This window comes from Nelumbo nucifera, chromosome 1, assembly GCF_055504915.1.
Source record: "Nelumbo nucifera cultivar China Antique chromosome 1, China Antique-T2T, whole genome shotgun sequence".
Classification (NCBI taxonomy): Eukaryota; Viridiplantae; Streptophyta; class Magnoliopsida; order Proteales; family Nelumbonaceae; genus Nelumbo; species Nelumbo nucifera.
The window spans coordinates 152,013,560-152,029,976 of NC_142649.1; the positions used below are offsets into that span (position 1 = coordinate 152,013,560).

The 16,417-nt window shown below is 36.5% G+C and overlaps 1 protein-coding gene across 5 annotated transcripts in view; it reads right to left on the bottom strand.

The window, feature by feature from the left end:
- The window catches only part of LOC104587900 (uncharacterized), a 55,936-nt gene extending 47,868 nt beyond the window's left edge, over positions 1-8,068 (bottom strand). The window contains exons 1-2 of one of the 5 annotated variants that reach the window (XM_088894742.1): positions 7,888-8,068; positions 4,169-4,449 (exon numbers count right to left, since the gene is read on the bottom strand). In XM_088894742.1, the coding sequence (XP_088750868.1) occupies positions 4,169-4,312 (144 nt within the window). In that variant the 5' untranslated portion in view covers positions 4,313-4,449; positions 7,888-8,068. Of the gene's footprint in view, positions 1-4,168; positions 4,450-7,887 lie in introns of those variants that run through there. The other 4 variants (XM_010245672.3, XM_010245671.3, XM_088894745.1 and 1 more) reach the window with 4 other exon arrangements.
- Positions 8,069-16,417: the final 8,349 nt, after the last annotated feature.

Genomic DNA, 16,417 nt, shown 5'->3' on the forward strand with positions numbered 1-16,417 from the left:
TCTTTATCTCACAACAGAAATATGTAACAGATCTTTTAAGAGAGACAGGAAAGTTAGCATGCAAACCATCCTCCACACCGATTGAGCCAAATCACAAATTGGGAGAAGCAAATGAAGATCCAACCGTGAATAGGGAAATGTACCAAAGATTAGTAGGAAAACTTATATATCTTGCCCACACGAGGCCAGACATAACATATGTCGTGACGTGGTTAGCCAGTTTATGCACAACCCAAAAGAGGTTCACCTACAGGCGGTCTATAAGATACTACATTACCTAAAGGCTAATCCTGGCAAAGGAATCTTGTTTAAAAGAAATATTGGATTAGCCCTAGAGGCATACACCGATGCAGATTATGCAGGCTCTCCCATGGATAGGCGGTCCACTACAGGTTACTGTACGTTCCTTGGAGGAAATCTTGTGACATGGATGAGTAAGAAGCAGAATGTGGTAGATAGATCAAGTGCGGAGGCAGAATTCAGGGCAATGGCTCAGGGAGTATGTGAATTACTATGGCTCAAGATAATTTTGGAAGACCTAAAGATCAGACGGGAATGTCCAATGAGATTATTCTGTGACAACAAGTCAGTTATTAACATTGCTCACAATCCCGTCCAACATGACAGGACAAAGCACATTGAGATAGATAGGCATTTCATAAAGGAAAAGTTGGATAGCGGATTAATTTGCACTCCATACGTCTCAACGAATGGTCAACTGGCAGATGTGCTGACAAAAGGGCTTTGCAGTGTGGCATTCTAAGGACTTATCTCCAAGCTGGGAATGAAAGATGCATATTCACCAGCTTGAGGGGGAGTGTTGGAAAGTAGAAGATTGACTCTCTAATTGATTCTCCATAATTTTAGGTCCATCAGTTTAGGAAACATACATAAGTTAGTTTCCTAGAATCATGGGATATTAATTGGAGAATCCCACTGATATAGAAATTAGTTTTTTAGGAAAAGTTAGTTTCCTATTTTATCACCCTGTAAGTTAGCTCTGTAATTCTATATAAAGCTGTGTATATGCTCCTTCCAAGACAATACAATCAATTCATTTTTTTCTCTCAAATTCTCACATCAACCATTCCATTTTCTGACCTTCTTACCCATTTAAAATGCTCCCCAATCTCTCTTGCTAAGCTAATAATCTCTCTTAGAGGCTGTCTAAGAGACCACAGTCCCAGGTTTCCAGCTTGCATCCACCCTATTACCAGCTTAGAGTCTCCTTCCACTTCTAATTGTTGCATTCCCCATTGTTTCGCCAGTTTTAAACCTTGAAGTAAGGCCATTACTTCTGCCCTTAATGAATCTCCCACCCCAATTGGGCCCGAGTAAAGGGCCAAAACTTTTCCTTCCTCATTTCTGTACACATCCCCAACTCCCAATTGACCTGGATTACCCAAGGAGCTTCCATCAAAGTTTAGCTTCACCCTGAACTAAAGCGATGGTACCCAACATTCTTGTTCCACAAGGGAGGAAGGCAAGGATACAGCTATAGCACTCCAATTTCTAATTAAGTCAACTGAGGAGAAGTCCTTGAAGAGATGATGTACTTTCAGCCAATGCATAACCTTGATGGTGACAACCTCCACAAGTGCTTCCTTGGATTTTTCTTGCCCTAGGAAGATCCTATTGTTTCTTTCTTCCCAAATTGACCATAGGATGGCTGCTCTTGTTATTCTCCACATTACCCTGCCCCTTTTCCTTGGTTGTCAGAAGAAGCTACAGTCAAAAAGGTTCAGCACACCCGCGGGGGGGGTGTTCCATCTATAATCAAACAAAGAAGAGAACCAATCCCACAAATAATAAGCAAAAGGACAAGAAATCAAAAGATGAGTCGCTTGTCTCACCATTTCTTAAGCAAAGGTAACAGACATGTAGGGAAAGGCTCCAGTCTGGCCTTTTTCTTTGAAGTACATCCATAGTATTGATCTTTTGAAGAGCCACTTCCCAACAAAAAGCCCTAACCTTTGGCGGCACAGGAGAATACCAGATTTCTTTAGCAGGAAAAGAGACAGACACAAAAGAAGACTGAACTAAGGCGTTGAAAAAAGATGAACAAGAGAAAGACCCTAAAGAGGACTCTTTCCAAATTCTATTATCCGGGTAGGAAAGATCTAGGAAAACTAAATTCAAACCCAAATCCCAAGTCCCCTCAGACACACGAAGTGAGGAGATGGTTTTGACTTTATTTAGGGAAAGAGAATACATTACCGAGAATCTATCCTTAAGGGGGGTGTTCCCAAGCCAAAGGTCCTCCCAAAATAGAATTTTATTACCTGAGCACACATTAAATCTGATGAAAGGAAGGCAAGACTCTAGCAATTGCTTTCCAAGGGGAGAAATGAGAAGCCCTAGGGTTGACGCCAGCATCCCATCCATTAGCTGCCATCCCATGAATACTTTCCACAACCAAGTGCCACAAACTGTCCTGATCCAAAAGAAATCTCCACAACCACTTCCCTAACAAAGCTACACTTCTTAACCTGATATTGCCAATGCCTAGACCCTCCGCTTCCTTTTTCCTAGAAACTACTTCCCACATCACTAAATGGTCCTTTTTTGAGTCACCCAGTTCCCACAGAAAATCTCTCATGAGCTTTTCTAACTTATTGGCAACCTTGGCAGGAAGCTTAAAGGTAGACAGAAAATACGCCAGAAGGTTGGCCAGAGTGGACTTGATTAAGTGATTCTACCCCCTATTGAGATATAATTTCTCTTACACCCTACTAGCTTCTTAGTGAATCTTTCTAAAATTAGGTACCAAAAGTTTTCTATTCTAGGATTTCCCCTCATGGGCAGACCTAAATATACCAGAGACCAACCACTTACCTCGCAACCTAAAGACCTTGCCACCAACTACACTTCATTATCCCGTAAATTCACCCCCGCTACACAACTCTTATTCCAATTGATTTTCAGATTGGAGACTCTCTCAAAACGCATCACCACCAATCTCAAATTATCCATCTCCTCATTTTCCCCTTCACAAAAGATAATGATATCATCCACAAACTATAGGTGAGTGACAATTACTTGTTGCCTCCCAACTCTCCAACCTTTTAGTAGATTTCTTGAATCAGCCCTAGAAATCAAGACACTTAGGACATCCACTACTAAGGTGAAGAGGAAAGGTGACAAAGGGTCTCCTTGTCTAAGGCCCCTCATTGCAGGAAAGAAATCCCTAGCTACTCCATTCACTAAGATTGAGAAATGACAAGAGGTAATACAACCCTTCATCCACGTACACCATCTCTCCCCAAAGCCTCTATTCTTCAATACTTGATATTCAGTTTTTCCTCAATTTTTTTTATCCTAAACTACATAACTGGGGACTGGAATTTTAAACACAATTAAATTACAACTTTAGACAAATCGAACTAATAGGTTGCCTACAATACAATGGTCAAAATGACCAAAATATCCCTTGTGTCTAAAAATACAAAAAAAAAGCATAAAAATCCAAGAGATTTCCAATTTTGGATCTTTGGCCCTTGCATCAGAACTTCCAAATGTCAAAATGCTAATGTACTAGGTCTGGAAGCTGCCTAGGTGAGTCAAATGATGCCCGACCAACACTTCAACCATACTACTTAAATTTTCATCTAATAAAAGCACAATTACATTTACACGGCTTAGATTCTAATAATAATAAAGGAGACACCAGTCACTCAATTTGTCACAACAGTTAAGACTTCTTCCAAGTGACAGACACTTGATATCATTACCACAAAACAGAAGGTAAAATCCACAAATACTAGCCTAGGTTTGGTTACAATGTGCACAAGCACCATTTATGAGCCCCAATTGCACTTTATTCTTAGAAGAGATCAACTGCAGCTTATAGCAGTGATAGCTTATAACATGCTAAACTTATTCAACTAACTTATATCACATTGCAAACCCAGAAGTAAATCATGTTGAAACCAATGAATAGAATCAAAAGTATTTTGTAGATTTTAAACTGGACAGCCTTAACATGCAACTGCTTTCGGACAGTTTGTACAGCCATAAAATAAACTACAAATTCACAAGCATGACCGTTCTGCAAAAGATGCATTGAAATAAAGTAATTAAGTCCATTAACTTGTGGATCCATGACAAATGATGGGATAATATCCATTCCTCTGTGCAAATGTGTATATTGCAAGTGTTATATTCTCACCCCTGCATCTCCTTTCTCATTTGCCGCTAAACACTTTTTACTTGATTCTTCATGCTGACTTGAGTACTGAATTCCACCACTAAGTCCAGGTTTTGATGATGTTCGCTTTCGTTTGTATGTTAAAACTGCTTTATTGTTTATCATTTCAGCCTTCAAGCAACACTAAACTTTCCCAGTCCCACTCCTGACACCTAGTAACTTGTGGTAGTGGAAAAGCAAGCAAACCACTTCTTGAAGTTGATTCCAGACTTTTGGAGTAGTAGCTAAAGCTACTGTCTACCCTTTAGTTTAAACCATGCACAATTATAAAACTGGAGTTAGAAGAATTAGAAGCCACTCAAACACAAGTTGAGCAATCAAGCCACTCAAAAAGGAAATATGTAATTGGATGAGTCATGAAGTCTTCACATTATAGTCAAAACCATAGGAAACCAACTTAGAAAGCTTGCATGCAATCAAGAAAAAATTGGGGCAAACAAAATAAAGGATTCACAAACAATATGTAATGCAATATTAAGAGTATTAATGCATAGGGAGCTCCATAATAACCAAAATGATAACAAGCAGAGAAGATCATGTTGATATGATTATAAATAACAAGTCATTTTTATCAGCACTAAAAATAACAAAGCTTTGTTATTACAAATAATATAGCATGTTTCTGAACATAACCATGGAACAGAACATAGATATAAAAGATGCTTCAAGCCTTCAACACACCATATAAGCTAACAGCAACACAGACATTGAACTGCATATAAGTTGGTATCATTGATAATACTAGTCAAGAAAACTGGATCCATAGCTAATTGCTACTCAACATGTAGAAATTCTCCAAAATTGTCTCATTCTAACTAATGCTAAGGGGCAACAAACCATTTGTGACAAAGAGAACAGTATAATTAATCAACACTTGAAAATTCAAAATGACATTAGTTTTCTAGATCAATCACATTTCATAAAAAACTTACAATGAAAAATCACTGCAAATGTGTCTAACCCTGGCTATGCACAAGTCATGAGTTTGCCTCAAAGATCAATTTCGACAACAGGGACAAAGCAATCCATCTTAGCTGTAGCTCTGTAAGCATACATTATGACTACTACAGTAGTTCCATTTAAGCTGTAATTTTTGAATAAGATTGTCCAATCTAAATTACCATCAACTAAAACGCAAAATAAAAATAATTTGGTTAACATGGACACCAATAAAATAAAAAGGCCTAACTTTAGGCATCCTATTGCTTGGCTGGACTTTGTCCGTGGGCCCGAAACTTTCTATAATGACATCATACAAAACCAAAAAACTAAGCCAGTTCTTGCAAAGGTGTGCTGCGAAAATATCTTTCTTTCCACATAAATTTAAACTATACTCAATATACTCCAATAACCATCAAAAGAAATTTAGACCATGCAATTTTTCAGTAACAAAATCAATCATTAACCAAAAGAAAACAGATAGTAGAAGAAGAGGATCGAAACAAGAAAAGGCTAAAGTAAGTCTGATTTAGTGACCCTCCTAATGACCTCAACTTCAAGTCCTTTGAAAGGTCTAGCAGCAAAAGATAATGAGGCTAAAGTAACTCTGAAAATCATTACCATATTATAAACTATAGAGAAAGTTGAATTAAATTGAGTGGTAAGTTGTAGGATTGTTTTCATTTTATAGAAAGTTATTACAAAATTAGAACATAAATGTAGTAAATTGTGGGAGTAATTGCTTGGTGCAATGGTAAAACCTAGGGCTGACAAGCTTGATAATGCAGATTTGAGTCTAAGAGCTGCTGCTTTGTGCAGGGAAAAAAAGAATCCAAAAATTAGGTCCGTATCCATATAGCCAGAACAATCAATGGGTTAATGGCTCTTGTATTTGTAACAAGTAGGGAAAATCATTTTACCCAATTTTCAGTCTGTATCCATTATAAAGTAATTGCAAAAACAAAACTTACCACTCCTACACTAGTTCAATTGAAGGTGGTCTTTGAATAGGTTTATAACACAAACAAGTCTTATTAATGGGCTTTAAACTAAAGGTCCATTGAAAAAATTAAAAGACACATACACACACACACACACACACACATATATATATATATATATAAAAGGTATAGAATTGGACCCCAACCAATTTCATTCAAATGGCATGAATTGGGTAAATTGTAAGATTCCTGAATTGAATCATAAAAATCTTTATCAGTCAATTTGCATCATAAGATTTGTATAATCTTTTTGTAAGAAAACGATTCCATAGCATGGTTCTAATTGGAGCCCTTAGGATTCATGAAAGTTGAAACATCATTAACAATAAGATTTCAACATTGTAGGGCCAACAATCATACAATCAAATAATCACAGTATATTTCTCTTTGTGCTATTAGCCTCTGAACAGCATAATAAATGGAAACCATAAGCCCCTGGATGCTGGGGCTGAGGAACCTCTGCTGTGCTTTATGGTATGAAGGAAGAATCCCTGCTTTCACTGGATTCCCCACACCCACAAAATAAGAGAAGTTAAAGAGAATCTTTATCCCTGAAAGCTCTACCAACTGACATGGGTAACCAGATGAACAACCACCAAACTTTATCTCGACGGCATTTCAATAGAAAATGTACCGTTATGTGGCCTCCATATGAAGGGAGATAATTTAGAAATAGGAACTAATCCTTGGATATAGCCATAGTGGAGACCTAATGCCTCATTTGATGACAATCAAATCTACCACTGCCAAAGTAGAATGAACCCCATCCAGGAAGATATGTGATGTAAATGAAAAATGATCTACAACATGAAATTTCAATTTGAATTCAAATCCTTTGAGCTCCAATGCCCGTACACCCTAATGAATCTCATTTATGTTCAATCACCAAAGTAGACCAATTTGAATGCTTCTCATTAGTGGGAAGTTTTGACTACAATGTTCACATTGAGAAATGCCAAACGTATTGATCTGGGATGGTAATTGTGTTTAGCATGACTTAATTTTAGGGAGTCTAAAGACATAGTACAGAACTATGTCTCTTCCTTCCATGGGCATAGCTACTATCTTTGTATAAAACATCTACAGCTAGTTAAGTTGTACAAAATATGCTGTTTACCTGAAAACATGAATTCATATTCACAAACTTCTTAGCTGATTCCTCTAGTTCTCAAACTTCATATTTGGGTAGTGAGTATCCAGAAAATACGAGATATATAAAAGGAAATATTCCATTGCCTATCACTCTCCACATGCAAGTTCTACACAACCCAGGCATACGGAAATGAAAGAAGAAACAAAGCTCATACGGTGCCTAGTTTCAGATATACGAGCAATAACTAAGGTTTGCAATAACACGTTTCTGGTTGTTATAAACAGAAGTACAAGAAGAATATAATCCTCATTACACTTCTTATATATCAGAGGCAAGAATTTGAAAAAATTCAGCAGCATACTCTACTTACAACCACGAATAATGTCCCTTATATATCAACCAAAGCACATGAAAAGAAAAGAAAAGGCAACAAAAACAAAATCGGGATCACCCCTCTCACAACTCCCTCACTCTGCAATGAAACAAAATTCAAGAAAAAAATAGACTAAATATAAAAACTACATAAGTAATCTCAGCAGGAGCTAGCATTTCTCGCAATCAGGGAAAATGAACTTGATCAAATTTCGGTGTTATCCTCGTGGCAAATTGGCAATAAACAGAGGCAAGAGAAGAAAACAAACATATACCACATGCCAGATGCCTGAGAGTTGACGGAAAATGGATTCTCCGACCGCACCTCACCGGAAAATGTGAAAACACAAACCAGAAGTAATTTGAGAAAGGGAGAGATAGAGCGCGCGCTAAAAGAGAGAGGGTGGGGGGAACAAACCTCTTACCTCTTCGTTGGCTCAAGTAAGCATTTGTCAGTAAGTGAGCGAATTGTAGGTACTTGTCGGCTAGACCCACTGTCATTTCATGTCAAACGTGGCATGATTTTATCCTTCAAATTGGAATCTAACCTGATTGATACATTAGATTCTGTCGAAAGGAGATCCATCAAAAGGCGGGAGACCGTTGACATCTCGAAGCATCAAAAAGGGTGAATCAGCATGTGAGAATCTAAGCATAATAAACTAATAAAGCAAAGGTATCACATGACACGTGGCAGCACATGCAGCATTGTCCAGTTGTAGCGTTTAATGGATATCCACCTAAGACAATACAGTCCGCTTTGGTAAGAATTCCAATTTCGCGAAACCCAAGAATTCAATTTCCCCGCGAATTCGGAGGCAGAGGAAGTAAGAATGGTTTTGAAATCGGACGGTCCGAGATTATCCGAGCGTGGTCCTTCATTCCCTTGTTCCAGAATATATCCAGGGAAGGGCCCACTTCGGTAACGACGTAACGCCTACATGGATACCTTGTTTTGAGTATCCGAGATTCTTGTTCTCGTTCATCCTATGATGGATCTTATCAGGTTGGGATGAGAAAGGGACCCACAGAGAGGCTGGAGAGCGTTTAGACGTCCACGTGTCAAAAGAAGGAAGTAGCTTGCGATAATCCAGGTGTAATAAAGAGAGCTGTCGCTTGACACGTGGTACGTGCAAGAATATCCGGTTTTGGCGTATGGTGAGTGGATCAGTGGAAGATGCAGTGGAATAATTCAAAATCGAAACAATCCTGAGCGGGGCTCACTGGCCCAGGTCTTAGGCCCACATACGAGAGCAATGCCAAGGAGAAAGTTTCCTTTTTCTCGTATCTCGTACTACTGCACCATACACCATATGTAATGGAGTGCACTGGAGCAATCACATTTTGCGGATTGTGGTTTTGTAGGCGGTAAAAAGATCCGAAAAAAAATCTATAAGTATCGGTTTTCGTGTGGATAATCTCAATAAATGACAGCGGTACGAGCATGTTGATGCACGTGGCCGACGTTGACGTATGTGTACTATTTAAGTGTCGTTTCCACGCGTAGAATAGATGCATCTATATCACCCTGCACAGGAGAGATTTTATTCATCTTTCGTCCATTTCAGAGCTCTTCTTATTTGTTACTATGCAATTTACGTGAAATAGAATTTGAAAATTAATAATATAATTAAAAATAAATTTAAATGCTTGCAAAAATAACAATTATTATTATTATTGATGATGCACGATCTCGTTGCTCCATGCTGGAAGGTGGTTCGAACATCAAGATGGCTAGTTCGCTTGGTCGACTTGCAAAAATATGATGTAAGAGTGCCTGGGCTACTTTACCCATGGTGGGCACTCCAATGCTTAAGTTAGTGAGTTGGAGTTTTAGGAGAGAGTTAGAGAACAAGATAGCTAGTCTGAGAGTTGAATCACGTGTACCTTCTTTGAGGGAGGGGATGCTTTTATATAAGTGTAAGGAATCGAGCTGCCATGTCCGAATGGTCGATGCAGATGATGCAAACAACTGATCGGATATGTTATCCTTATAGAGGGAAGGTCAACTCCGATACAGACTGTGCAAATAATCGGGCCTAACGGTCAAACGCTATGACCCTGGAGAAGTTGGAGGTAATAACTTACTCAAGGGGGAAGTGACTCAGGTCAGGTTGGCAAGAGGAAATCACCTCTCATGCCATCCTGATGTCCTATGAAGGGACCGAGGTAGTCTGGTGGAAGTAGGTCGCATCATACACAGACCCGAGATCCCATCTAGCTATCCGCAATTCGATTCGACCTATCAAGGTGGCTCCGAAGTTATTGAAGTATCCAAGGTGATCTATTTACATGGTGCCAAGGTATCGGTCAGTTGTTCCGATGCCACTTATCACGATATCATTGGCAGGCCAAATTACTCCTCATCAATTATTATTATTATTATTATTATTATTATTATTATTATTATTATTATTATTATTATTATTATTATTATTATTATTATTAAATTTTGTATTCCGTTTATATCATAATCAAAAATAGCTTTTATTTTAACAATTATTTTTATTTAATATGATGAATATATAACATTAGAAATGCTCTCAAGTGTTTTCGACAAAATTCTATACATTTTCATTTTTTTGCTCTATCTTTTATTTTAAATATTTATTATTCAATTATGACATCATGGGTTTCTTTAAAAAGTTGGATCATTGACCCACCATCTGGATAAGAAAATAGATTGATTGTATGAGTACAAGTGGTTGGTCACTTTAGTTTTTTTATACGATTTGATTAATATTATATAAGTTTGTAAGAAAAATATAAATAAAATAACAAGAGAGGGAGTGGGAAAAAGACTGAGAGAGAACGATAGAGATTGAGGGAGAAGGAGATATTGATCGAGAGGAAGAGTGATGGAGAAGAATGAGAGAGAATGATAGATTGAGGGAGAGAGAGAGTGAGAGAGAGAGATATAGGGGGGGAGGGAGGGAAAGAAATTGAGGTTTTGATTTAGCTATAGACCAAAGCTGAGAGTGTGGGAGAGACAAAGGCAGTGGAAGATCGAGACATGAACTGTGACAATGAAAGAAAAGGGAGGGAGATCGAGAGACAAAGGGAGTGGGAGAGAAACTGAAAACCTATTTTTGGTATAGGCTTTTTGCTATGTCCAACATGGACTATGAGTCCCGTATTGGCAACAACCATATAAGCCTCTAATGACATGGTGAGGGGGGGTTTAGAATTTGAAATGTAGAACGGATTGTCATAGTTTAATGGTTTTTGGGTTATCCTATAACCTAATTTTAAATGTAGAACTGGCCCCCTTAAACTATATATTTCATGAACATTATATAAATAAGTTTTTTACTTATTACACTTAATTTTTGTTTGTCCATGATATCATTTGACCCAAACCACTAACCACCACCTAAAAAGAAAAATAGTTTGATTTTTGGGTAGACATTCAATTTCGCATTACATTTCCATCATTGATAAAACTATCTCTTATGTATAATACTTATTTTTGTTCAATATAATGAATGCATAATATTAGATATGTACCCAATATTTTATTTTTTATAAACATATAGCATTAGATATGTGCCCAAATTTTTCCTTGTTTTTTTTGTGATTCTTTATTTTTTCTATTTTTAAAAATTTGATTATTTGACTATGGCATAATTTCATTTTTAGATAGATTTTAAATTTGGTATTCCCTTTTTCATCATTAATAAAAATACTTATTACATTTCATACTTATTTATTTTAATTTTTTATTATTTATTAATTCATTTTACCCCAAATGGTCGAATTGCTTGCCCACCATTGGAAGGGAAGAAAATGTTTTTGTTTTAAAAATATTTATTTTTATACAATTAAAAATAATATTGTTGATTTAATTACAATAATTTAATGATGAGAAAAATATATCTTAAATATGGGATTTAATGAGAGAGAATAGGAAATATTTTTTATTTCTAATTGGTTTTAAATTTTACATTCCATTTCTGATGGTGCGCAATCCGGTCACTCCTATCTGGCACTTGCGTGGCTCCTGAAAGGTACCTGAGATGGAGAAGATGAAGAATCCCCGGGGGCTTACCCAGCGGGAACACTCCAACGCTTAAGTTAGAGTTTTGTGAAAGATGCAAAGAGAGGAAGAAAGCTAAGAGTGCAGATAGCGCGAGTATCAGGAAGTTATCTCTGTTATTTTGGATTGGACTACTTATAACAGAACTCTGTTAACTCAGGCCCACTAGCCTCTGACAGGGCATGTATAACCGCCACTGTCGTCCTGCCGCATCCGTTACAGTCAGGGCTGAGGTGGCACATGCGGGGCCGTCGCTGCAGGGTACGTACCTGTCAGATGTACGACACCTTCAGGGGTGGCGCGCACAACGCTGTCTGACGAGAGACGTGGTTGCAGTCTCCAGGTTTGTCAGGTACAGCGGTCGGGCAGGAGACCTTCCTGCGATATGCCGAACTGCTTTTTCGCGAGCTACCCTGTACCGAACTATCCTACGAGTGGCGAGTTGCCCGTAGCAAGCTACACTGAGTTGTCCGGCCCGAGGTGTCTTTACCTCGGGGTATCTAGAGGCAGATCGGGGTGTTCTTGTTTGGGAGTGGCCTAAAATCCACTAGGAGGAGCTCAGGCATTAGGAAAGGTCAGGGGACCCCGAGCTCGGAGGTAGTTCGGAGTACCTCAGCCTCAGGGAGGAGGTGCGGGCCAGGTGGCTCTCAACCACCGAGATGCCAGGCTGAACTTGGTGAGCTCTTCCTACCGAGTTGCGGTTGCGCTTGTTGTGCTATCACCCTGAGTCATTGCTTGAGCAAGGTCATGCCCGCGTGTACCCGTGCTACGAGGTTGGGCCAAATCACCCTCCATCAATTTCCATCATTAATAATTTTTTATTTAAAAATACTTTTTACATTTCATACTTATTGTTTAGTTTTTATTATTTAATTATGACATTATTTATTAATTCATTTGACCCCAAATGGTCGAATTGCACCCACTACTAGAAGGGAAGAAATTTGTTTGTTTTCAAAATATTTATTTTTATACTATTAAAATTAATATTGTGGAATTAATTACAATAATTTAATGTTGAGAAAAACATATCTTAAATATAGGATTTAATGAGAGAGAATAGGAAATATTTTTATTTATAATTGGTTTTAAATTTTACATTCCATTTCCATCATTAATAAAAATACTTCTTATTTATCATACTTATTATTATTTAATATGTATGTTAAAAATGTTCCCAATTGTTTTAATTTCTAATTTTTTCATTTTATTTTTTAATCATGGCAATATGGACTGATCCATTTGACCCAAAATGGTTTAATTTCTTATCACCACATAGATGAAAACACTATTTTTTCTATATATATTTTAAATGTATAAGCATTTGTGTTATTGGAATTATTAATTTATTGAGTAAAATTTAATTGATTGAACTTAATGATGAGAAGAAAGAAAAATGACTTAAATATATGATTCAATGAACATGAATGCAAGTTAATAACTTAAATGTTGGATTTAATGAGAGGGAATTGAATGCTTGAATATCTTAAAATTACCTCTTTTCAACTCATTTAATATCAATAACTGATTACTCTATTTGCCCTCATTTTTTATCAATAAATTGAAATATAAAGAGGTAAATTTTGTCAAAAAAAATTCCAGAAATATTCTTGAGGCCATTCGTACTTTTTAAAGTAGTATAGATTTTTTTTTTGTGACCTGGTTGGCGATCTACTATTAAGGATTTTTTTTTGAGGGGGGTTCATTTTTTGGATTAGGTCGTTTTTTAGATTTTGAGAGGGGAACAAAAACTCATGTGTTTTTTTTTTTAATTTGTGATGATCATGAAATTTCTATTTTTCTAGATATCATTTCTTAGGTGAATAAATAGAATTTGGATTAACTGAACGCCCCCCGTTGTTGAGTGGGCTGTGGGATGAATTGCAAAAGTCTAAGTCAGCTTTTTACACGATAAAAGGTCATTTCCATGTGCAAATCCATATGATAAAGAATGACATGAGTCAGGAGGATTTAAAAAATTTAATTTGTATTTTATTTTATTTAGTTTTTTTTTCTTGGGATTTTTATCATGCACTCAAAAAACCCTTTCTTCTTTTTGAGCCCTAGCATCCTAATCTTCTTTCTTCCTCTCCCCTTTCTCTCCCGCCTCACCCTGTACTCTATCATTGTTCATTGTCAATTTTCATCACTGATAGATCTCTCTTTCTCTCTCTGTGAGCATGTGTGGGAAGCCTTCTACATCACAAAATAATACAAATGCCTTGCATAAAAAAACAAAAATTTTGAGATGGTAACTTGGTCATCTTTCTAAAATGAACATTCTAATTCAAGTTTGCAACACGAGCATTATGACCTCTAGATAAGTGCACTTGGTGATTAACCAGGACCAATCCTGCAACTTAGACTTGGATAAGTTGATATAGTTGGTTGGATTTGCAGCGGCAACATGTATACGTCTTCGTGGCAGAAGAAGATGAACAAAAAAGGGGCTGGAGAGAGAGAGAGAGAGAGCCGGTGGAACCAATCTTACAACTTAAGACTTGGGTGAATTAATACAGTTGTCCGGATTTGCAACAGCAATATGTTGACGTGTCCATGGCGAAAGAAGATGGACAAAATAGGGTTTAAAGAAAGAGAGCCACCGGTGGTGGAATTTGATGGTGACCGGCAGGAGGGCGGAGAGTGAGGTGTGAGAAAATGAGGAGAGGAAAATAAAGCAAAATGAAAATTTTGGAATCTCTCAGTGGGACAGACTTGCACATGAGAATGGTCATTCTCGTGCAAAACTGATGTGGATCTTTGTAATTCACCCCACAACCTGCTCAAGAGCGTGGGGCGTTCAGCTAATCCAAACTCGATATTAGGATAAATAACTTTTCTACAGGGGAAGTTGTTAATATTTTGATAGGATAAAAATGTCAATTTCAATATTACATTTTTATGGTTAAAATGGCCATTGTCTTATTTATTTGAAAAATAAAAGAACATTGATAAATACACTTACCCAAATAGCATACACTTGTTAAAATGTCTTAGCCCATATCATATGTTAAGTTACTTAAATGTATTTTTTAAGATTTTATTATTCATTTTATAGTTATTAAATGTAATTATAAAATTATTTATTTTAAAATTCAAGTAATTAATGTAATTTAAATATGTATTTATATTAATTAAATTAATAATTAATTAATTTATCATATTTAATGAATCAAGTTAAATTAACTAGTTGAATTACACTCAATTAATTTACTTCATTTATCTAAATAACTAACTTTAAATCTGCCTAGATAAATAAAATTGCCTATTTAATATATTATTGTATTTTTATTAGCCCCTGAAACGCAACACAGGGGCACCCCACTAATTATAAATAAGGTAAATTACAACGACCCCCCTATACTTTGTTTTGCGACAAAGACCCCCTTGTACTATGACCATGAGACAAAGACCCCCTTTCATTAGTTTTCCGTTGAAATCTGTCGTTGTAATATTTTTTTTAATCCCCGTACTACTCTTGTAATAACTATTCGAACAATTGGGAGAAAACCACTGTTCATCTTCCCCGGCCTCACGAGACACAAATAGCAACGGCGGTAATCTCTTCTACCTTAGATTCCATCACATTTATCTCTCTCTCTCTTCTTCCCCTCCCCTTCCCCTATCTCTCCTCCCCTTCTTCCCACTGTTGTTCGTGTATTGTGAGGTCTGGAAGATGAACAATGTTTTTCTCTCAATTGTCCGAATAATTATTACAACGGTAGTATGGGGATTAAAAAATATTGCAATGGCGGATTTCAACGGAAAACTAATGAAAGGGGGTATTTGTATCACAATCATAGTACAGGGGGGCCTTTATCACAAAACAAAGTACAGGGGGTATTTGTCATGAACCCCATAGAACAGGGGGTCTTTATAATTTACCCTTATAAATATAATTGAAGATTATTGCCTGAAGAAGAATAATTTCAATAATTAGTTATAGTCATAGCTATTGGGAAGCCAACTAGGTAGTAAATAATCATACCTTTAATTTGGAAGATGTATGTTTAAGTCTTAGTATTAGTTTATTATGTTTTTAATCTCTCCCTAATAGGGACAGAACAAATAACGAAATTTGACAATCCTACAATTAATGGTGTTAATGGTGATAATTATGGATTCAATTTGAAATTTGAGATAAAGGACCAGGCATAAAAAAAAGTGGGTAAAGGAACAATAACGATAAATGAGATTTAATGGATTAACTGGCACAAGTAATGAAACTTGGCTGCATGAGCTTATATTACACCATCAATTACAGTTTGAAGAGGGTTGTATCATGTTAGTAACCGGCATCAAAACTTTTGCCAACTCTTATGGTTATATTTCCTGAATCATCTTTTTGTGCTCAAGCTTAGGGCATTCTCAAAAAACAGCATATTACATCTCAATCTAAGTGTGGTGACAAATAAGCAATGTATATTAAGGTTTCGGTCATTCTTTAATAGGATTATGTAGGCCACCGTATAGTTGAGACTTGGGATAGGAATAAAAACCATATTTTTCTTGAAATTCAAATTTAAATGTTTATTAATTTGCTATTCAACCCATTAAATCCTACTTTTTCATTCATTGTGCCTTTTACCCACTTTTTAATTCTCCATTACTTATTGTCCTTTAAAATCCAAAGTTAAATTTAAACCCATTAATTAATTACTACTATTAATGCCAATAATTGTGGACTTTCAAATCTTCCCATTTATTCTCTCTTTATTAATCACATTATCAATAAATGTTATCTTACAAGCCATTAATAAAACTATATT